Here is a 22,748-nt window from a genome sequence, read left to right as displayed (position 1 = left end):
AGATTTAACAGGTGAACAGGACAAACTGTTTCTGCACTGTCCTCCAGGACTGACATCTGGATCAACATTTATGACAAAATAAAATAAAATTAAACAAATTAAGAAATTAATCACCCCTCACAAGGGTTACATCAAGTAAAGAAAACACATGCACAGCATATATTTACGGATGCCTTCTTCCATATTGCATCGATCTGATAGCCAGTTTACTCTTGCAGAATAGCAGCAGAACAGTTACAGAATGCGTCATTCTGCTTTAAATTTTCATAGAAAATGATAATCTCCCAATTAAACCACTGATTTATTTTTTTCATCACCAAGGAAGCAATCCCTCTAAAATATAAAAAATCATTAAATAACACTTATTGTGTTGACCTTTTAATATATTTCACCTCAGACCAAATACCACCACAAACCAATACAAACATGACAAACACACTATATCCCCAAATTTTATGCATGGGTTCAGCTGCCTCTGCCATATCATCTTTTGGAAACTTCCAATCTAGCTTTTCTATTATATTTACTATTGAGAAGTCTTCTCTTTATGGCAGATAATGAGATGTCTATCTCTATGAGACTGTTCTTCATTTGAATGAAATGTTGTTATGGGGTTTTTCTTTATCTTGAAAAGAATCTTACAGTCTTCCACCACTGTGCACTACCTTTAAATGTTGCTTTTTCTTCTCTTAGTATGTCAATTTGGACATTGCTATTGCTAAATTTTTCATTTACTGCTCCAGACACCATGTTGTCCAGCTTCCCATACAATAAAAATGAAGCTTATATCAAAATAAAATTTAATTGCAAACATTATCAAAGAAGCACAACCTGACAGGAATTGTAGGGTGTCTGATATGGCCTGCTGCTCAAGATTTCTTTGTCCTCGGATACTTATTAAGAAATTAAACAGAAAACTATGAAAGTGGCTTTAGTTTGTTATTTATCAACATTCCCTCTTAGCAAAATATGTATTAGAAACTATTTTTTCAGGCAGTGTCAAAAGAACCTTGCGAAAAATAGTGTGTAAAATGGGGAAAAAAAAACTCTCAGCACTGAGTCATCATTAAGAAGAAACATTTTATTCACAGATACTATAAAAGAGAACACAAGCTGCCGTATTATACATTTATACACAAGGTGTGAAAATCCTATACAAAAACAAAGGTATTAGAAAATATGGGTTTTGATATGAAATATGACCTCACATATAATTTCTTGGAAAAAAGGTCTTGGTTTGGTAATAATCATTTAGTTCATGAGCCTAACCCCATGTTAGTGAAAAGTGAACTTATTGTAAAAAAATCTGAATGATAAAAATGGAGTAGAAATCATCCTTAAAAATACTTAAAAAAATCTCATGCAGCATCTTAAGAGAGGGCCTGAGAGAGTAAATTCTTTCAAAGGAAACAAAAGCCAAATGAAGTCATAGATATAGAAATCAAACACAAGACACATCATAACCAGTCTTATTTTTGTAACAATCATTTTCACCTCTCTTTGTTCTCTCCGTGTCAGCTGTTTGATTCATAAGCATATTCTAGTAGCTTCAAAGAGCCGATAACATGATTGATTTAGTCTAACAATGCCATGATCTTTTGTCCGCTTCTTTGCATGCTTTCATAGAAATTAACAATTTGGAGGTCTTTGTTTAAAACACCTAATTAACACTGTTTTTAAAATAGTTAAAAAAAAAAAAAAAAAACAGTCATGTAGCAGTGTGGCCAAACTATGTTTCTGAATTCAAGCCAGTACTGAGTTTCTTAAAGTAGTTGTAGTATAAATGTATTGGAATGCATAGAGCCGAGGTTTGGCAGAGCTTGGGGGGAAAAAAGCACTATAGAGGCTGGCAGACTTGTGCTGTCTCATCTGTGCCTGTTTGTTTTCCCGTATATAGAAAACTCCCCCACTCCAAACCTATTTGGAGTAAAACTGGACTAAGTGATGAGCACCGTTATCAGTGTCACCATTCATCATACTAACGTCACAGGTGAGAGAAAGGAAGTCTCTGAGGGTTGCATGACCACTTACTGAGGCACCAGAGAGAATGGCTGAATCAAGAATAATCACTCACTGTCCATCACAGTAGCCCCTCTGATTGATATGTTTTGGCTTAATATCTCATTCTCACTTAGATAAACATGGGCAAGCACAGCTTGAATAAGCTCACCTTCCTCCAACATCACTGCTGATCTAACTTAGTGCATCCACTGAGACCTATTTTGATCAAGGCAACTGGAGGGAAAAACATTCACTCCACCCTGCAAGCTTTCACAAGCCAGCTAGCAGGACAGAAGCGACAACAGCAAATGTAGTCCTTGATGATATAACATAATCCAGCTTGAAAAATCTAGGAAACCACATAACCAGAGTTAAAATAAGGCGCAAGAGGCTGAATGAACATGAATAAAATGCTGACTGAGGTTTGAAACAAGAGAAAAGGCAAAGTACGGGAGCGCAATAACATTAGCTTATTGCTTCTTCTTTTTTCTTTTCCCCCTTAAAAAGATAAATATACACACCACATATTTATTTAAATACACTATACAATGCAATATAAAATATTTTTCTTAAAAGCCATATGTTCAGGTTTGCTTAGGTATGCTGAAGATACCTGCACCATATGAAAAATAATGAATAAAAAACAATAAAGAAGGCACTTCCAGGTGTTGTTCATTGACTCATGAGTAAGTGATGGCCACTGCCTTGCCACAGAGGCAACAGCATTTGTGCTCATGCTTTTTTTTCTCTGCCATGTCAACGCAGCACAGAAGCTGTGTGGCGGTTTTCTTGTAAAGCTCCACTTTCATCTTGTCTGTGTCTTGTTGTTCATCCAAGTGGCATCTACTGAATTACTGCTACATTTCTTCTTCCCTTGTCTTTACACTTGCTCTTTCCTTTCCACTTCTACTTTCTTTTGTCCTCAGACTTCGACTTCACGCAGTCCCTCCTGAGTGCCCAACGTTGATGGCATGCTGATATCAAAGCAGGTCACCATCATGACGTGGGACTTGCACAGGTTGACACAGAACTCCAGCTCCTCAGTGGCCTGGGCCAAAGCTTCCAGGTATTCTGGAGACTCCTTGTCCAAACTCTGGTCCACCTCAACTGTTGAAACAACACATTGAAATTTTGTTATGTGGTTAAAAATCTTTTAAATGTTATAGGTGAACAATAAAGGGAAATAACAGGTACTTACACTCTCCTACCCACTTGCTGGGCTCCATCATCAGTCGAGCCTTTGTGTCCTCCAGCTCCTCCAACAACACTTGATGCTTTGCCCGTAGTTCTTTTACTTGCTGTTGCCTTCTCTCCAGCATCTTTAGCTTACTGTTAAAATACAGCAGGCCCTAAGAGAAAAAGAACAGATTATCAATCACAGTAACTGTGTTAAACTTGCTTCAGCAATTTAAGACAAATAGCTCATGTTTATTCATATTCCATTCATATTTTAATTAAAGCAATTATGTGCAATAAAAAATAAAAAAACATTTAAATTTGTGTTGCAACCACTGCATCGTAAATGGTGCTGTTGCAATTAAAATCAGTCATTGTGAAAAATAAACTCACCTTGTCAACATCTTGGAATGGTTGCTGAGGAAAGAAAAAAGGACAAGTTAGCATGAGAGGGATTAAGGATCATATTTCCTACATAAAAGTAAATCTGGCTACAATCTATATAGCTTTTTTGTCCCTTTCTGGCAGTGATGTACTTTTGAAAGCTGTTAATGATCCAAAGAAAAGGAACCAGCTATAAAAAGCCAATAGGCACCCAGCGATGAGTGCTGGTGGGGAGCTGATCTGAGGTTGTGTGGCACCTTTGTAGTTATCACACATTCCCTTCACCAAACTTTTTTATCAACTTTTCCTTTCATTTGTACACACGTCCTCCGACATCACCATCCGTAGTAAACCAAACCATCTCTCATACCCAAATCAATTAACCCACATCAGTTGTTACTATCTGAACTTCTGACATTACTGAGGAATGCTGCCAAAATACCAGGCTCTAGGAGTCTGGACTAAGACATTTTAACTCCGGGATTTGCTGTTAAGCTCACTGAAGGTCAGTCGTCTGGGACATTTTATTCCTGTCCTGCTCTCAAAAAAGAAACTGGGAAGATGGGATCTAAGAAATTCCCATAACGTACTGTAAGTCCATTTGCTACATCTTGATCATGTGTGGTATTAACGTTGCACTTGCAAGATAATACTATAGATTAGCAAGTAGAAGTCACAAGACCTTGACCCAGACATGAAATTATTAAGAACAGGTTCAGTTAGATGAACCACCACAAAGAACAAGTCATAATTGACCCTCTGCTCACCTCTGTGTTTTCCTCTTGACGCCGTCTTTGGAGCCGTTCCACATCGTCAATCTCATACACTTTGATCTCAAAGGACTCCTTCAGCGGTCCAGATTTAGGAGGCAAGTCCACCCACTGGCCTGCTGTGCTCACTTTCTTCCCTAGGGATGAGGTGTCTGGCAAGGGTGCTGGGATCAGCCGCCTCCTCTGGAAGCCTACAAACCATGCATATCATATTATTATGTAGGCACCAGTTATGTTGCTGACAGTGATGATATTTCTCAGAACTATGGGGAAATATGTATGAGTCCCATGCAGAGATGTAAGGACATGCAAGTTTTTAAACGGGATGTCCAAGATGTGGTTACTGCATATTTAAAAGGGTTCAATGAGTAATTTCACAGTAGGAATCAATTCAAAAGCTTAATTTAAGCACATGGATTCAAAAGGTTGGATAAAATAAAAAAAAAAATGGAAAAGGTCATCAGTTTAACTTTACTGATTCATTGCCAGATGAAAGTAATTTTATTTGAGGGATTTACTATCATTTTTATATACTGCATAAATAATGTATGCTGCTGATTCAGTAGTAGAGAAAATTCAAAGAAAACACCAACTCATGACTTAAATAATTACACTTTTTGAAGATAGTACTAATTTCTTGTGCATTTTCTTAAATGAAACATTCTTTGAGATATATATATATATATATATATATATATATATACAAACTTCTAGGATCAGCATAATATTTGAGCAATAATATTAGTGAGTGGGTACATTAGTTCTTGTACAACACTTAATTCTTCTCACCATTAGCTCTCTTCTTGGGATACTTGGAGCTCCTTGCTCTGCCTATAGACGACATGCCACTTTCGCTCATGGAGTCATGGGCAGAGGAAGCGCTGCCTGTAGCTTCACTGTCTCTGATCATGCTTTCATATCCGCTGCTGCCTCCACTGTGGTAGAACAGAGCTGTGCGGCCCATAGCTGGAGGCAGCTCCCCGCTCAGCACACTGCTGTTGTCGCTGCCATGGCCACTGCTGTAGCGTTGAGGCCGTCGAGGTGCAGTGATTTTGCTATATGGAGAGGGCAGCATGGCTATGGGCGATTTGTCATCATTCACATTTACTCCACTGTCATTCCCACTGTCTGAATCTCCTGAACCTTTCCCGTGTTTGCCTGATATGTTGCCTGTTGCAAGTTCACTCACGCGACTATTTGCTGCCCTAATTGCCTGCTTTGTACCCATGATAGTCCCTCTCCCAGGCTTATTAGTGGCTGGAGTAGTAGTCCGAGGGGCTGGCGTTCGTCCTGACGGAGGTAGGTTGGCATTGGTGTTTCTCGACACAGGAGATGCCAAAGATTTTGTTGAGGAACTAAGACCCTTAGAACTGTTGGCTGACAGTGACCGTGCTTTACTACTATTAACTGCTCCTAATGCTCTGGGATTTACAGAAGCTTTCACCTGACCAGTTTTGCTATTATTTCCTCCACTTGGAGTAGATGGACAGGTAGCTATAGGAGAGCTAGATGAGTTAGGGATACCAAATCTTGGAATTGACCTGTTAGATTTGCCACCCAGACTTGCTCCACTGTTCTCTCTATTAAGTGCAGCTCTAGAACCAGATAAAGACAGGCTTTCACACCTTTCCAGTGACATTTGGCTACTATAATGCAGATCAGTCTCTCCTCTAGGCCCTTTGGCCTTCAGGCTTGAGGTAACTTTGGATGTGTTGAGGCTGGAAGTTTTGAAACTGGTGGAGTCAACTCTTTGTTGTACCTCAAGCTCATCCTCTGATACAGTTGTCCTTGCCCCGGAAGTCCTCCCTGCATCCCCATATGCTGACTTTAAGGCACTTTGGGGCAGCAGGATCTTTGTCTTGTGGTCAAGACTAGACTTTCGAACTGGAGGTGGAGGGGGCGAGATGCAGCCAGGTTTAGGGATATTACTCGCTTTCTGTGAACTAGCCTTGTTTTTCCCCAAAGAGGAGAATTTAAGGCTTGTGGTAGATGCAATGATTTCTTGGGTTCCCTTGTAGTCTGTAGAGGAATGGATGACAGGCACCGTCCCCAGGGTGGTGGCACCTCGTCTCAGCAGAGGCATTTTACTGGGTGGATTCTTAATTGCTGACTTCTCACAGCCATCAACCACCCTCTGGGATGAGGTAGGACCTTGCACCTTGGGTGGGCGAGGTACACTGTTGGTGTTGTTGGATGGTTTGCTAGAAGGAATACCGCTTGGGGGATTTCTGAGAAATTTGCTGGTGTTGCTAGAGTCAGAAAATTGAGGTTCTGAGTGGTTGTCAACACGCTGCCAGGGATCCGCCTGCTTAACTTGCTGCCTTGGTGGATCTCTACTGCTGTTGCTACTGTTACTACTATGGGAAATGGATGAGGTAGGCTTAATCTTCCTGGGAAGACTAGAGTGGACTAAAGAGGGGCCCTGTGAAAGTGGGGAAGAACTAAGCGAATGAGCTTTAGTTAATTTAGATGTGAATCTGAGAGAGCCTTTTGTTGATTCTGGTGATGGGGGGCATTTTGTCAGTGATAGTTTGCTTGAGGCAGCACTATCACTGTCTTGTTCAGAAAAACTAAAACCACTGTCATTTAAGGAGTTCTTGGCATCTCTAGGAGATGATGCGCAATGAAAGATATCAAGGGAATCGAAGTAAAACGTGGCCTCTGGTCCCATGTGTTTGGACCGTGGAAGGAAAACGTCTGTAGAATGAGCCCCTTCACTTTCCATGGTGCACACACTAACCTCACTCAGCCAAGAGCTGATGGATGAACCCCTACTGTCTATACAGTTTGTTGCTCCTTCCTGAAGGGGTGTGACCACTGCAATGTTCACCTCTGATCCTCCCACAGATGATGTATAGGCATCAAATTCATCATTGATGCTGCTGATGATGCTTACAGGTCGGGAGCCAGAGGCCAAGGCCTGAAGTGAACAGTCACTGTTAAAGCTAATAATGCTTGATGGCCGACCCTTATCCATAATACTGCCAATAGACAGCTCTTCCACCACAGTGAACACCAACTCATCCTCTCCATTCAGCTCCACGGGTTGCTGCAGAGTAACAGTAGCTCTAAGAATGTCCTGATCAAGAGACCTTTCCCTTAAGGTTGAGCGCACTTGGCACACCTCCACTGGAGCTCTGAGCAAAGGGGAAGTGTAAGGGTCTCTTCTTTTCATAGCTTGGTGGCTCATTCCCACAGGTGGCATTCTGGTGCTGGATCTTTCTTCATTGCCTCCATTTTCTATTTGCTGTGTAGGAGGTGGGGCTGGTTTTGGCAATGCTTTCTTGTTGAAGTAGACTTTCTCCCTCACCACAGGCTCTGAGTTTGGCACTGTAGCTGGTCCAAGTTTATTTGTACTAACTGGGCTTTCAAAGACCAAGGCCTTCTCACCATCAGCACTGGTTCTGCACTGATTCTCCGATGGCACCCTTTCTGCAGGTATGCATTGCCTCTTAGCATTGTCTGCTTTAGATTTAGCATTGGGACTACAAGATAGTTGTGTGGGGACTGATTTAGGAGATTGTTTGGTTGAGGCGCCCTCTTGGTTGGTAGAAATATTTGCTACAGTCTTTGGTGAATTCAAGCCTTGGCTCTCCTTTGATTTGTCAGTCTTGGGGCTAGCCTGGCTCCGCTTGCCCTCTCCAACAAAGGCAGTGGGTTCTTCACTACCATCTATACACTCCAGCCTCTCCTGCAGCTCAGCAAATGTGTTACATTTAAAGAACTGGTCTCTGTCCAGAGGGCCCTCTTTTGAGGATTTCTTCTTATTCAAGGAGGGGATGATTGGAACAAAGGCAGGTGGGCCTTCGTTGTCACTAAGCTCCCTGTCGGAGATTGCAGTTCCTCCAGGGCCCACATAAATTACAGTATCACAAGACTGTTCACTACTAGAAGAGTAGTCTGGGTCGCTGAGCAGGGAGGGCAGGTCTGGGTCCAGGGCTACTGTTCGAGGGTGGAAGGGCCTAAGGTGGGGTGGCCGGCGAATCCTCCCTTCCTCACACGAACTTTCCCCTCCAGATGAACTGGATGCATACTATAAAGAAGAGTGAAACAGAGCAGGCATTAGCTTCTCAGTAGTATTTGATTTTAAAATTAAACATTAAGATGAAAATATTAATGTTTTCAGATTTTTGTAAATGACACTTGCATAGAACTGTATAAATATAAACCAATATAAGTCTTGAATGAAGCAGTGAGTGAAGATTAAAAAAAAAGAAAGAAACCTCAGCGAGACACTGACTAAGCAAGCTCTGATTGCATGATTTCAAGAGGAAGCAGCTGCTTGTGAGGCTAAAGTTTAGTGCTTGCTGGTTAACTATTTTCCTATTTTTTTCTTGATAATTTTGGTTTTAGTTTTGTGCTATTGCACTTCTTTTATGTTTCAACATAGTTGATGGATGGCTAATGTTTTATCATAAGCCAAGTCAGCTTATTTTATCAAAGCTTTAGTTGCTAGCTAAATTTATTTATGAGAGTATCTGTCTTATTCTAATATAACCTCCAACAACAAATTTTACTGTACAAAAAAACAGTGTTTACGTGGCAAATTCATAAAATTAAAATGGAGAATGTACTAAGTTACTTATACTGGTTTATTCCAATAAAGCACATAGTCTAGGCTGCCTGTTACTAAGGAGAATAAAATTGCTCGTTTGTATGCTGAGATGAGGATTTTATGTTGATTGCATTGTATGTGAAATAGAATTAAGCACGATCTTAAAGCGGCATTGGGACCATGTAAATACTCCTTGTCACCACAGAGGGCACTGTTGCTTCTGCTCAGTTGATGCTTCATACTTAATGTGATGACAGCAGCCTCTCATTTGAAACCTGCTGAAGATTAATTTACAGTTTAATTGAGAAAAATGTTTGTTTTTCAAAGCTCTGACTTAACAACATTAAAGTATTTCATTTGCAGCTGCATTTATTTGCTTAATAGCTCCAAAATCATAAGAGGAGGAAAATTTAAGATTTAAATTTCTCAGTTATGATGAATGTTGTCAAAGCTGTAAATTATTAGAAGTATATCAGCATGCAATGAACAACATTAAAAGAGACACAATTATGATTTATGAGTATTAGAATAAGTTAAAAGAAAAACTGTGAAAATACACCATTACTGCTGTAGATAAAGTTTTATTCTAGACTTATGTTGGTTTATTACAGCATGTGTTTAACTACAGCGTTAAAGTTTGAAAGTGTACCTTAGATTTCTTCTTCCTCATGCGGTGAATGCGGGATGCCAGCTGGATAGTGGTGAGAGAGTCGGCATAGTTGGCTGGGGAATCTGAGATGTGGGCAATCATTGTGGTCCTGCAGTTGATGTTGCCGAGGGATTCCCTCAACAACATTGTCAGTTTGCTGTCCCTACAGAGTGCATTAACATTGTTATTAGCAAACACTACGGTCATATTTCAAAACTGTGACAAAGACAACTGACATGACTCCAGGCAGAGAGACTTTAAACACTCTGAGCTGAAAAATACTCCCAAATGACAAGTCATTAATCTTTTCCTACCTGAGAAACTATATGATGTTGTGCAACACCAGTGAAAGCTGTTATCTGAAGCTAACGAAACAGACTAAATAAACAGACAAGTCACTACAGACAAACTCGTGCAGCGACTTGTTTGAAACAATTAACATATAGATGCAAGTTTTCAGAAGCTAAAACACATTAATGTTGACAGCAAAACTAATGGCCTTTTTTTCTTACCTGTAAGGTACATGTTTTGCTCCATTTGCCAGCGCCATTATGACGTTTCCCAGTGCATTCAAGGAGAGACACAAACCTCCCCCTCCATCTCTGCTTTTACTTAGGACCTTTTCACAGCTCCCCAAGTCAATGAGGTGCAGCCTGCTCCGTCCGCCTGACACTGTGGCAACAGCAGAAGAAGAACCAGGTGAGCCCAGAATAGACACTCCCTCTCTGAAGTTACTTCTTCACACACAATGCTATGACAATAGGAGTGGCACACCTCTCTGTTTGAGCCATCTGGTTTATTAATGAGTGAGATTCCCACACAGAGGTGATTCAAACTGCAGACAGCTGAACTCCCGTCTGATGCGTAACTTGTGGTATCAAGGAGATTTCTTCATTAACAAAGCACTACCTGACTGTCTGACCTCAGACTCATTTAATGGCACAGTGACATGTATTATGTGCATTTATGAAGCACGCAGTGCACAGCAGCGTCCCGAGGCTGAGAAACCGCACTTTATAACTTTTTCTTCCAGATAAAGTTGCAACTGTGTTTTGCTTTACGCATCATGTCACACAACCGTCTTGAAAACTGTGGCTAATTCAGCAAAAAAAAACAAAAAAAAACAAAAAACACAAAAGGACATTTTCAGAGGGAGAGGGGAAGATAAGACAAGAGTTAAGATAAGAATATCTTTTACTGGCTGGAGAGAGTTCACAGTACAAGTGGGATGCAAGAGGGATGCTGTATTAGCTGTCAACAAGGAGTGTGTCACTTAGAAAATCTGCAAAAATTTTCTAGTGTGTCTTTAACACACATAAAAATGAAATAACTCAAGATTTCTAAACAATGACTTTTTAAAAACAATTTTGAGTGAGGTTTCAAACCTTAAATTGCACTTTATCAAAGCATAACAGAGAGTTTTCTGTTCATATTGCTTAAGATTACAGAGTTTATGGTACTTTTGAAACAGAAAATATATACTGATCTACATACATTCATAACCATAACCATCATGTAATCTTTTTCTTGCAGATGTTGTGCTTCAGAACTGTAAAAATGCAAAAATACTAACTTCCGCCTTTGCCGCTCTTCTCCATGCGGTATTGGTAAATGTGCAGTGTAAACAGCATGTGGGAATTGCGTCTTTCATCCTCATCAACATTTGGCCTGCTGGTGCTGCGTGCAGCGATGGCCGCATCCAGGAAAAAGGCAGCTTTCTCTGCGGTGGGGGCACGAAGCTCACTCTGATTCTGAAGCTACAGGGAGAGAAGACAGACAACGGGGTTAGGGAGAGCAAAAGAGACCACGTAGGGCTTGGGAAAGAAGATAGATGTGAAAAGATAGGCATGAAAAAAGAGTTAATTGGACCCCAGCATACATTTCTTGCCCATTAGAATGGGTCTCTGGGGCAATTAAAACAAAAGATATGCACACAGAGGGAGGAGGATTAGGAGAGGTAATGGTGGAGCAGGAGGCAGGACACTTCCCTCAACGTGATGGGGTGAGGGAAGTTGTGGGATACAGAAAGAAAGCAAGGGGGTAGAAGAGAGGAAAGGCAGCAACATTGAAAAGGAGCACACACATGGCTGCAGAGAAGTAGAGGAACTTCACAGAACTGCACATCCTTTGATGTCAGAGTCCATAGTTATCCCCAAAAAACAACATCTGTCAGCAACACCTGTCAGTGCCTTCAAACCTACTGTACTCCACCATCCCCCCAAATTTTATCTGTTGTGCTATAGATGGCTGACTCCCAGTCATGGGCAATAGATGCTGACAGGAGAGTCAATACAGGAAAGAAGAAAGCTATCAATAACAGATGAATTTGGCTGAAATTTAAAAGATTTCAGAAGCAGGTAGGATAAAGCAAGATGGATTAAGAAGTCCTAGGAGATAAAATGTCTCACACACAAACTCACAAGAAACTTTAAACATCATTGGAAGAAGAAGAAGTGGTAGATCATAGACAGAAAAAGATCAATACTCAGACAGTCTAATACTTAAACCCAGAGAGAGAGAGAGAGAAAGGATCAGTGAACAAAGAGAAATTGAAGAAATGGAGCACTTCTCACCTGAGTGCCACAGATGGGATCCTCTTTCAGATGGATTCCTGGGGACTGGCCTTCCTGTAGGCTGCCTGTTGACACTTCAGACAGCAAGTCCTTCAGCTCTTCATCTTTTCCAAAGATTTCCACTGCAGACACACGGATTGAGAAGCGTGTGCCAGTCTTCTCCTTGCGCTCACTGATGAGCTTGAAGAGCCAGGAAATGGCACAGGGCACAATGCCGAGGCTCTGAGTGGAGCTGTCTTTGCCAATCATGGTGTATGTCTTGCCTGAGGATGTAAGATAAGTACAGGGGAATGACAAAGGAAATATAGCCTTGTGTTTACAAAAATACTCAATATGCTCTTTCACCAAAATGTCGACGAAGGGCATGAATTTTTAAAAAAAAAGTGCACATAAAAAATGGCTGGTGTTGAAGATCTGGGGTAATATTAACTACAAGTAAAAATCAAATGCTAATCCATGGACTAATTTTAAAAGCAGTCATTCTGGGGAGAATTATAGCTAACAGCGGCAGAAGAAAAGCAAGCTCTTCACCCTGAGAACATTGGCCAGACCAATTACTTAGATTTTAATTACTGACTGCGCTGAAGCTTGGATGCAGCACTTTAGCCCTCACCCCCACCTCACACTCACTACCTATTCTTTTCCCCTCCAATCTCTCATTCCTTAACTCGCCCCAGTGCACCGCTAAGCCAATTGTGGACATCAAGTGTAGCTAACAAAGAGCAATGAGAGTTTTTCTCTGGCTAACAAAGGCACTTGTCTAATCTGTTGCCGATGTAGGAGCTTACCGAGCTTGACTTGACCGAAGCAGAAGATGCAGCCGTCTGCACCATTCACCACAGACTGGATGACCTCAGCTACTGTCCCTGAGCACACCTCAGCCTGTGTACAAACAAAGACACAACCCGCTCACAGTCAGTTTTACAGTTTAGTATAATAATAAAAATATCCCACAAGAAAAACAGTTATTTGATATTAGTTGCATCAAATTATATTAATGGTTTTAGGGTTTTTCATCACTCAGGTATGTGTTTAACATTTCACATTTGGCTTGTTATTTGGCTATTTATTTCTGCATGGGCCCTCTGGGGCAGAGCTTCTGCGGCAGAGCCCCGTTACCATACATCAAACTGCAAACAAGACCTCTAACAGCAGAACAGCTTGCTGTAACTGTTACCTGTCAGCTACCAGCAGCTTATTTAGAAAAATAACTGCTTAAAGTAGGAAGTGTTTTAAAATGTCTGAGTTATTGAGAAAAATTAAATGCCATCCTATTCCTCCAATGACAATCACCTCTGCTCTTTTAGTTATTTTGAGTTTACTACTCTATGTGGGAATAAATAAAAAGATTGTTGTCAGATTTCAAGGAAATTTGTCTTGGATAATATGGATCCAGTAGCTTTCAAACAAATCTGTGCAGATAACATTACTGTTCTTTCCTTCATAAAGTCATTAAAAAAAAACATATAGCTGACCTTTGTCTTTGATCTCAGTGGGCGTCGTATAGTTTTATATAGCTGTTCTATGAAAGAAGCGGTTAGATATGAGTGGAGTGGATTCAAATCATTCTTCAGATGGTTTAAAAGGCCCAGCTGTTTGCCCCGCACTGGTAAGAATGCCCCTTTGACCCAAGACAGACATTTTTGCCCTAAGCCCCTGGTCACACCCTGCAAGCATAAAGATGTCCCTTCGTCCTTGAGTGGCTGAATTCCAAGCCAACACCTTAAAAAAAAAAACACAAACACCAATAATGGCCCTTACTTGTGAGGCATCCTGGGTAAAAACAGCATCGAAGGCAAATATCTTTGGGACGGCCACAGTGGCGGATCTCCTGTGCCCTGAGCTTGAGTGTGGGCTGGACGCTGGGTCGTAGAGTGTCAGCTGCTTCTTTCTGCTGTCGACTTTCAAGAAGGACTGCGACTCTGAGGAGTCTGCAGTCTCCAGAGGTGGACAGATACGCATCATCACTTTCACCTAGTAATAAATGAAAAAAGAGAGAGGGAAAAGCGTGGATTAGAAAGTAAGAAAGCGTAAATTATGCAGACAAATTCAGTAGAGATTATGCTCAGGTTCAGCCTTTACTAACAATGTATGAACAGCTGGAAAGAGGAGAAATGTATGGTAGCTTCCCTAAGTATAAGTTGCAAGCTGAGAGTTCTTCAGCATTTTGCATTAACATCACGTCCACTGTTTCAGAGCTGATGTACATCCAAGGTTACCATGGAAACACTCAGTCTCACAATGACTGGCAAACTCAATGGGTCAACACGTTGCTTAATGGTGTTCGTAAAAGGCAGGAAGGTGAGTATTGAAAGTCATAGCTGAAAATAGAGGAAATTGATGTGTGTGAAGCACCCTGCTGGGGGATTATCCCACTCGAGGTTGTTTTTCTGGACCAGGAGCAGCTCGCCAGCATGGGAGAGCAGGAGCATATGGCCCCCCCCTCTCATCCCACCTACTCACTCTCCTCCTTATTTTCTCCTTCAGCTCCATTGCATGGAAAATACCAGTTCTACTTTAAGAATCTTGAAACGCACCCAGTTGAAATCTGGGGCTTGACATTCACAAAGTGAGCTTACAGTCTTAACATGCTCTGCAGGTCAAAGGACAGTTCATCAAACCATGAAAAGGATGACAGCTTATAAGTAAAGGTGTTGATTCAGCTCTGCTCTGACAAGACCATTCATGTCTGATGTTATTGCCGTGGTTACTGGAGTGAAGTCCGCCTGCTAGTTGTTTACAATTGTGCCTTTTACAAACAGCTGTACAGAAATTTTACAATTGCCTTTTTATGCACATAGATACACTGTGTATGACTTACGTGGGTATTAGTGAATGACAAGATATACAACACCTTCTTAACTTCTTTTAAAATTCTCATGTTCTATAATTTGATGATTACATATGTACCATTTGTATCTTTCTGAAGGCACTGTGAAAATACATGATTGACAGGGGACAAAAGCAGCTCCTGGGATAAGTTTAGCTGTCTTTTGAGATCCTGTCATCTCCTAGTGTTTAGTGTTACACCTTGCATTACACCAGCTGATCAGTTTTTATGATCAGTTTCTATGCAGCTGTATATGTGATAGGAAACTCAATCCTTAGCCATTTGGAAGTGTCCTTAAAAAAGTACCTGCACTGCCTCGCAGGCACTGAAATAAAACCCTTAAAATACAACCATCTCTGTTCTGTTTTTGACATAAGACAGTTTTATTCAGCCTGGGGAATCTCCACTATCCTCATGCCCACAAAAGGTCCATTCAACCCCTGACATGTGTATAAATATTTCTACAGATCTAGGCTACAGCACTGTGAGACAATGTGACTGGAAATTCCTTCATTTCAATGAGTGTATCTATCTTGAATTCTGCAGACCAAGTGCAAACTCTTTGTACTCCATAGGGGGCTCTTATTGTGACTGACATGTGCATATGCTGAGTAAATCAAATCTGTTATGACATTTAAGCTGAGCTTCTGCATATGACTGCTGAGTGTCTGTCTACAACACAGAGGCTACCAGAAGAGTTTATTTATGTTGGCAGAGATCAGATATTGTAGGCCAGAGTGTTTTCACACGTTGGACTCTGTGCTAATGGTCTGTGTTTCCATGTCCCTTGATCCCTCTGAAAATCCATTAGTGTGACCTGGCATTGCTCCATCCACTCAACTGTCTATACCTGAAACAAATGTCTCCAGGTCAGAAGTGGAGAGGTGGAAGTGACCTATATATGCCTGATGGAAACAAGATATTCACTTAAATCTTAGGCTTTACTGATATGAAACAGATGCAGACTAAGACAAATCCATGAAAGCTGCCGAAAGTGTTTTTTAGAGAGAGTTTGCATCCTTTGTGAGAGTGGGATAAAATAACAGACACCACACTGATGTTTGCTTTATGATAAGAATAACTGGCAATCTGAACTGATAACAATATCATAAAATATCATAGACACTTTGTAGCATTTTTAACAGCACTGGTGTACAATAGCTTGAAGAGGCTTGTTAACAACACAGTTTTATTATGAACTACACTTGTCAATGGGATATTTACAATATGTGGCCAAATTTCAACCGTCTGGATACCTGGCAACAGAAGCGAGCATTTCCTATCCAGGTGGGATCTAATCTTGTTCGGGGACTTCTTCTTCTTCATAAATACAGGACGTCAGCTCAGACAAACAATACCCAATAAACCACAAAGGAAGAGCGGCGTGTTTATACAGCTTTGTTTAATGACTGTCCTATAGCTGCCAGTCTGACTTTCATCACTGCACACTGCAGCTAGAATGGATTAGAAATCCTGCTGTTAACAGGACCACAGATTTGTGAATTACAGCTTTTACTGTCTTTCAGTATTCAGAGAGAGGAATGCTGGTCTCACAAACTAAGTGAATTCATGACATTCCAGCAGGCTTATCTGGCTGCATCTGCATGGATTGGACCAGACGGCATGCTGCCTCTGGACCAGTCTGTCGCCACTCTGCATTTCACCCCTTCAAACAGGGATCTGTATGTCCGTGCATGAGGTTAATGGAAGCAGGGAATAACTGCTTATATGTGAGGGCTTTGTATATCTGGAATGCACCATCTGCATATTCTGCATTTTGCCTATATTTTACTGTGTGTGTGTGTGTGTGTGTGTGTGTACTCTCACCTTTCCCATCCCTGGATTCTCTTTCACTTTGGACACAGCTCGTAGCAGGCATGGTGGGGCAGGGGGAGGCGAGACCTGCAGGATGCCACTGAAGTTGGTGGGGTAAATAGAAGGCTCCTGCGGGTGAATCAGTGAGGGCTGGTGTTTCTTCCTCTTGGAAGAGAGGTTCAGCTTCTGAGCTGCCCTAGAAGAGTAAAATAACACACTAGAGGTTAAGCTATATTTAAAAAACCACCATGCAATAAAGTTTTTACTTAAGCAAATTTTTTTTGGCAATAAACCAAGCCAAGAGCTTACACTTTACACTAACACCATGGAATAGAGGTGGTCAGTTTCCTTTGAGTTTGCCAAAGCAAACAAAATCAGAGTGAGAGTCACACTATGCCACCACTCCCATCTATTCTCCACTCTAAAAATAAATTTATATCAACACTCAACTCACACCAAGAAGAACTATGCTGCACCCATGTACTTTACCTAGAAATGGTGGTTGAAAGAAACATCACAAGGCAGATAATTACCAGTAAAGACTATTTGCCTGACAGGAAGCAAATGCAGGATGTCATAGCAGGGGGACAGTAAATATATCCACTTATCCTGATCAAACAAAAAAAAATTTGTCATGAACATGACAGATGAGGACTGTTGGAACAATACCATCTGGTATGCACATGTCATCTCCGAAAGGAAAGCGAAGTATTTATTGCAAAGCATGTTTACCCATAATTTAGGTTAAACCTAGAGCGTGTAATCATGGTATACAAGCTGGTCAGCACTGTTAGATAAAAGGCAGGTTGGTAAACAGTGTTAATACCACAGATACAAGACCCACTGCTACACCTGAATCCAACTTTTTCACAGCTCTCCATCCAAAACTATCATCCTGGTCTCTTCTCTTTTGAAGCCAGGACTAAGCAGAGACCACTGAGTCAGACAGGAATATGCTCTCCTTTTTTCAACTCAGAGGGGAACACCAATATCTTTGCCTGGCCTGCAGGGAATGCATGCACTTAGAGTGGTTCCAGGTATGGCATTGCCCTGGATCAGCTAACACACCTCAGCAAGCAATTCAAGGTCAATGAGGAATGTAATACCCCAAGGAAATTCAAATGCACTCAAATGGTTTTCACTCAAGCAGTCCGATTTCAGTATAATACAAGGAGGACAAAGTGGTGGTTGTACATGTGGAGGAATGAGTGGCTCGGGGAATTGAAGACTGGAGTGAAAAAATGAGAAATCTGTTGAGCAAAGGATCTTAGAGGAGGTAAAAAAGACAGAGAATATGAAAAAAGAGCAAAAGGAGAAATGAAACAGAACAGATCCAGTTGCCTGCAGGTAAGCAGGGGTTTCCAAAGTAGCCAGTCTCAGTTCATTAGTCCTGTTCTGGGCTCTTCTGGACAGGACTGGGTGGGCTACTGCCAAAAACATAACCACACACCCCTTCCCCTCTCCCTGGAGTGACAACCTAACCCCTGTCTCAACTACCTCCCTCTCCACTGTACACCCCCTGCAGCGACAGCCCAAGAGCACAATCAAGGAACACGCTGTTGGCTGATGGAATAATTATTGTATCCAAGAAGGCTAGAGGAGAAGGCTCTCCCCAGGGAGCTGCCTATGTGTGAGAGCATGCAAGATATATCGTGTGACTGGAAAAAATGAGATGAAAAAGATGGATGTGAGACATATAAAAGGAAAGGGGAAACTACAACAGAGTCCACGTGGTTCTGTGCGCCTACATACATGTGTGTACCCTTGGCTCGTGAAGCGCATATGTGCATTTATTAGAGACATCCGCAGCACATTCATTCAAGAAAAATCTACCCTGTCTTCTTGTGTCTGTGTCTCACTCCCTCTGTCTCACCTCATTCTGTCTTTTTGCTTCCAACAGAGACATAATTCAACTGTTACGTGTCCTCCTAAGACACCAAACAAGAAATAAGGCACCAAACTGATTTGTACCTGTCTTGTCCAGTGAGGAATGTCCACAGCACAAAGCTGAGCTTGTAACCTTGACATTTAATTTATGCAGCACATTGACTATCAGTGCACATGTGTGCTTTTGAATAAAAGAAAGAATGCTCTTTTTTTTTTACATAACATAACCTCCCCAGCTCACCTTGCTTCTTCCTCCCTCCTTCTGTTTTCCCCTCTCTCTGTCTCACTCAACTATATGACCACTCACTGGAAACAGGCAGTGAATTTTGTTAGCCCACAACAGCTTTTACACCTGTTTGCTCTCCATGCTGATAAAGCAAAACTCTCTCTAATTGCTCAAAGCTAAACCTGCATTGCTTTGTAATACAAAATCTGCTATCACAAAAGTTTGAGTAAAATATTTACATACTGTTTGTGCTCTGTGAAGCTTAGCTTTGTTCCAACATGCACCAGTAAAAACATGCTGCAGTGATGTACTTACAGCTCTTTCCAATCCATCATCTAGTTTACGCTCATAGTCAGAAAACAGACAACTGATGGAGTTCAACTTTGTGGTCCGTGTCTGTGTTGTCGCTGTTCTCCATTATTTGCACATTTGATAGATTTGATACACCGGCACAGTCACTGAGAACAGAACAAGAAGGGAGTTGCTCACTATTCGGGGCACAGGGGTCCTTTTTTCTCTGATCACAATCATTGAGGTTCCACTTGATTTCACAGAGGTTTGTAAGAAGCTGGGGGGGCGGAGGGAAGATGGGGGGCAGGAGGCGTGGGTATCATAGTGACTAAATGGAACAAGCACCAGGTGGAGCAGGGAGGAGATGGGCAGACAAGATGAGTGCCCTGCAGGAAAAGCAGGATAGGTGCACAGTAAGAGAGTGGAGATAATCCAGAGAGTTTCTTAAGAGGAAACAAGGAGGAGGCCAGGATGAGAAGAAACACCCTTTGTTAGAGCTTCTCTAACTCCTTCCATATGTCTTCAGCAGAAAAAGTTCAGTTCAGAAGCATGACAACAGCTTGCTCTCTAACTCAGTTTTCCACTCCTCTTGCGTCCAATTCTCCCCTCATGCAACATGCTGCACGATTTTCTGCCATGCAGTTAATCCACTGTGCTGCATGTGCTGTGAGTGGTTGTAGCTCCTGATGGTCTTTCCCAGAGTCTCCACTGCTCCCAAGCAGAAGGAATGGGAGAGATTCAATACTCGGAGCTGGGCTGGAAGATTTCCTCGGGTGGCTGAGAATGAGGAGAATTCCTACTCCTGTTCCGCCTCTTGGTCCTTCTCCTGCTATCAGAGAAATTCTGGCAGCTGTCCTGCCGTGTCTCTCTTTCCCTCCCTCTCTCTCTTACACACACACACACATGTAGACACACACATACATTCCCTCCTCCCTCCTCTGCCTCTCCTTTTTCTTCCCTCAGCCCAGCCCCTTTTCCCTCCGACTGCCAGACGAGGTGTCAGCGCTCGATTGCTGGCTGCTTGCGGCGCAATTTGCCAGTACTCTTTTTTTTTCTCTCTATACCCACACGCATGCACACACACACACACGCACTAACAAAGTCTCATACAACCCCCTGCACAAACGTGCACACACGTATGCACCCCACAACACGTCACATGAATAGTTAATGCATACAGGAGCCCTCTCTTCTTTTAGGGTCCCATACTTCAAACAGATTTGGTTAGTATGCCTACAGTGCATCAATGCATGAGCTCAAGTGTGCTTCTGTATTTGGGTGAACACTTCTGTAGGTTTGTATATTTTTTTTGTCATTGTTGAAGGATGTAATTAGCCAGAAGAATGAGAATGTTATTAATCAAAAGTAGAGACACAGAGATAAGGGAGGATCTACTTAAGTGCAGAAAGATGGATTGCTTGAATGAGTGATGTTTGGACTCAATTGGGAAACTGAAAGAGATTTAAAAGAGTGGGGAAAGAGAGGGAGAAAAGACAATGAACAGATGACAGCTTGGAAAGGCATATTTTTGCTGACCAGTGAGAGGGACTGCAGTCAGTCAATGGTCAAGGTTAAAAAAAAGGGTATTGAAAGCATGTGAGTGGGTGAGCGCCGGGGTGAGAGTACCCTGTATTCCCTGGGCTGCCAATTTACCAGTAAACCCTCTCAGCCCCCGACCAGCCAGTCTTGTTTGAAAGGCTGCCGCGTTGGCTGCAGAGTGCCTACTACAACACATCGGCGAACAGAGTGGGTGTGAGACTTGCCAGATGAAAGTACATTCAGCACAAAGCGTTCTCTGCCTCTCTCCTTCTGACACAGTGCCCCTTATATGAACTCTGCTGAATCAAATATGAAGGCAAAAAAAGATAAATAAAAAAATAAAACCAGCACTGTCTACAAATTTGAAGAGCACTGTTTAGTAATGAAGCAGTTTGATATATCACATAACCTTTACCATCTTCTTTGCCACAGCACACTTACCTTTACTTTTCTGCAGCATGTCCAAATTAATTTGCCTGTGGAGGTCTTGTTTTAAAGTGCAAGGTTTGCTACATGCTTCCCCAGGACCAAATCCCTTTGACTGGCAGTAGAAGAAAAAACTAATGTGGACATTGGTCACTCTGACAGTGCTCCACTAATTAGCCTCATTCCTACTGCTGATACCCTTAGTGTGCTTTAACGTGTTATATATCAAAATGACATAAAAAGAAGGAGCAGTCACAGTTGGAACTGTCCTGATAGCCTTTCAGCTCCATCAATGTCTCCTTATGAACAGACCTTAGGGACAAATAATGACCCCTATATACATATGTATTTATATAAATGAGCCAAAGCAAGACAGATGTAAATTTTAGCACCTTTGTAAAAAAAATTCTCCTGGTGCCTTTGTTTAAGAAAGGACACCGAAATTTTGCCCTTGCCTACTAAGGGAATGACGCAGACAGTGGAGAGGATGTCAATGACTGCAGAACAGACAGAACACGGGAGCTGAGTTGCCTGCTGCTTTCAGAGCTTCACTTTGGCCTCCTGTCAATAATCACTCCATTTTTTTTTTCATTCAAGCTTTGTGAAATTGGCCAGAGAAATTCCTCGGCCCCAGAGAATCATTAACTGGCACACCCATCAGCTTGTTTGTGCAAATTTGTCTCTGTTCTCCAAGCCAGCTATACAGCTCTTTAGGTAAGCTTTGTCTGTGGCTAATTACCATGTTGGCTGCATTTACTATTCTTGACATTTCCTTTCTGTGATTCTCCTCTTTTATTCTCTCTCCACAGACAAGATAAGGCTGTTCTGCCCATTCATGCAGGGATCAGATCATTGCATCTGATAACACACTGTTTCACCTCCCTGACAGCCGGCAAATCTCCCATTGCTCCTGATTAGCAGTCCTGCGTAGCTCTTCATGAATGGAGATACACCAGTGATAATGACCACAGCACGACCATTCTCCCTGTCTCTTTGAGACACTGACAATTTATCCTGGACTCAGTGGCAAAGACATTTGTGAGATTTCTTTTGTTTGGATGTGCATGAAAGCGTTTTTGTTGTGAGCCAAACCCAAAACGCCAAATCAGCAGCTGAACCTGATTGACTATGCTGGCTGTCTGTTGGCCAATCAGATGAGGTACTATGTTTTTGAGGGGAAAAATAATCATTAGGAAACCTCCCCAGAGCTAAAATCAGTGCATGCTGTCTTATTGATGGGCTGCCCTTGACACGATCAAACAGCTCTTTGCCCCAAAGGTGTGGGGAGGCAACATAAATCTGCCAGTTGCAAGAGAAACACAGACTTCAGTCAAAACAAGCGCACCAGGCTAATGTTTAGACTCCTCACCGTAGACAGACATCACTGCATTGTTTGCTCTTCGCCGCATTTGGATGGGATTAAAGTGAATCTGCATCTTTGCTCTTCCATCATTGTCAGTGGTACCTGATCTCCCCCAGCCTGACCCGGCCATCACTAAGCTTTAGTGGTGATTATGTGACCATGACATCAGCCTGTGAGTGCACACACATTCATACGGGTGCACAGACAAGAGGAGGTGATGTCATACTCAACCAAGTAGCCCTGGCAGCATTAAAGCCCTTCCA

At 41.9% G+C, this 22,748-nt stretch overlaps 1 protein-coding gene across 3 annotated transcripts in view; it reads right to left on the bottom strand.

The window, feature by feature from the left end:
- Positions 1-1,072: 1,072 nt before the first annotated feature.
- The window catches only part of kif26ab (kinesin family member 26Ab), a 65,326-nt gene continuing 43,650 nt past the window's right edge, over positions 1,073-22,748 (bottom strand). For 2 of the 3 annotated variants that reach the window (XM_041972525.1, XM_041972526.1), the window contains exons 5-16: positions 16,766-16,949; positions 13,870-14,082; positions 12,897-12,990; positions 12,109-12,371; positions 11,109-11,292; positions 10,048-10,207; positions 9,536-9,698; positions 5,121-8,364; positions 4,329-4,522; positions 3,571-3,594; positions 3,200-3,350; positions 1,073-3,108 (exon numbers count right to left, since the gene is read on the bottom strand). In XM_041972525.1, the coding sequence (XP_041828459.1) occupies positions 2,924-3,108; positions 3,200-3,350; positions 3,571-3,594; positions 4,329-4,522; positions 5,121-8,364; positions 9,536-9,698; positions 10,048-10,207; positions 11,109-11,292; positions 12,109-12,371; positions 12,897-12,990; positions 13,870-14,082; positions 16,766-16,949 (5,059 nt within the window). In that variant the 3' untranslated portion in view covers positions 1,073-2,923. Of the gene's footprint in view, positions 3,109-3,199; positions 3,351-3,570; positions 3,595-4,328; positions 4,523-5,120; positions 8,365-9,535; positions 9,699-10,047; positions 10,208-11,108; positions 11,293-12,108; positions 12,372-12,896; positions 12,991-13,869; positions 14,083-16,765; positions 16,950-19,181; positions 19,948-22,748 lie in introns of those variants that run through there. The other variant, XM_041972527.1, reaches the window with a different exon arrangement.

This window comes from Melanotaenia boesemani, chromosome 20 (assembly GCF_017639745.1).
Source record: "Melanotaenia boesemani isolate fMelBoe1 chromosome 20, fMelBoe1.pri, whole genome shotgun sequence".
NCBI lineage: Eukaryota > Metazoa > Chordata > Actinopteri > Atheriniformes > Melanotaeniidae > Melanotaenia > Melanotaenia boesemani.
This window is presented reverse-complemented; position numbering and strand designations above follow the sequence as displayed.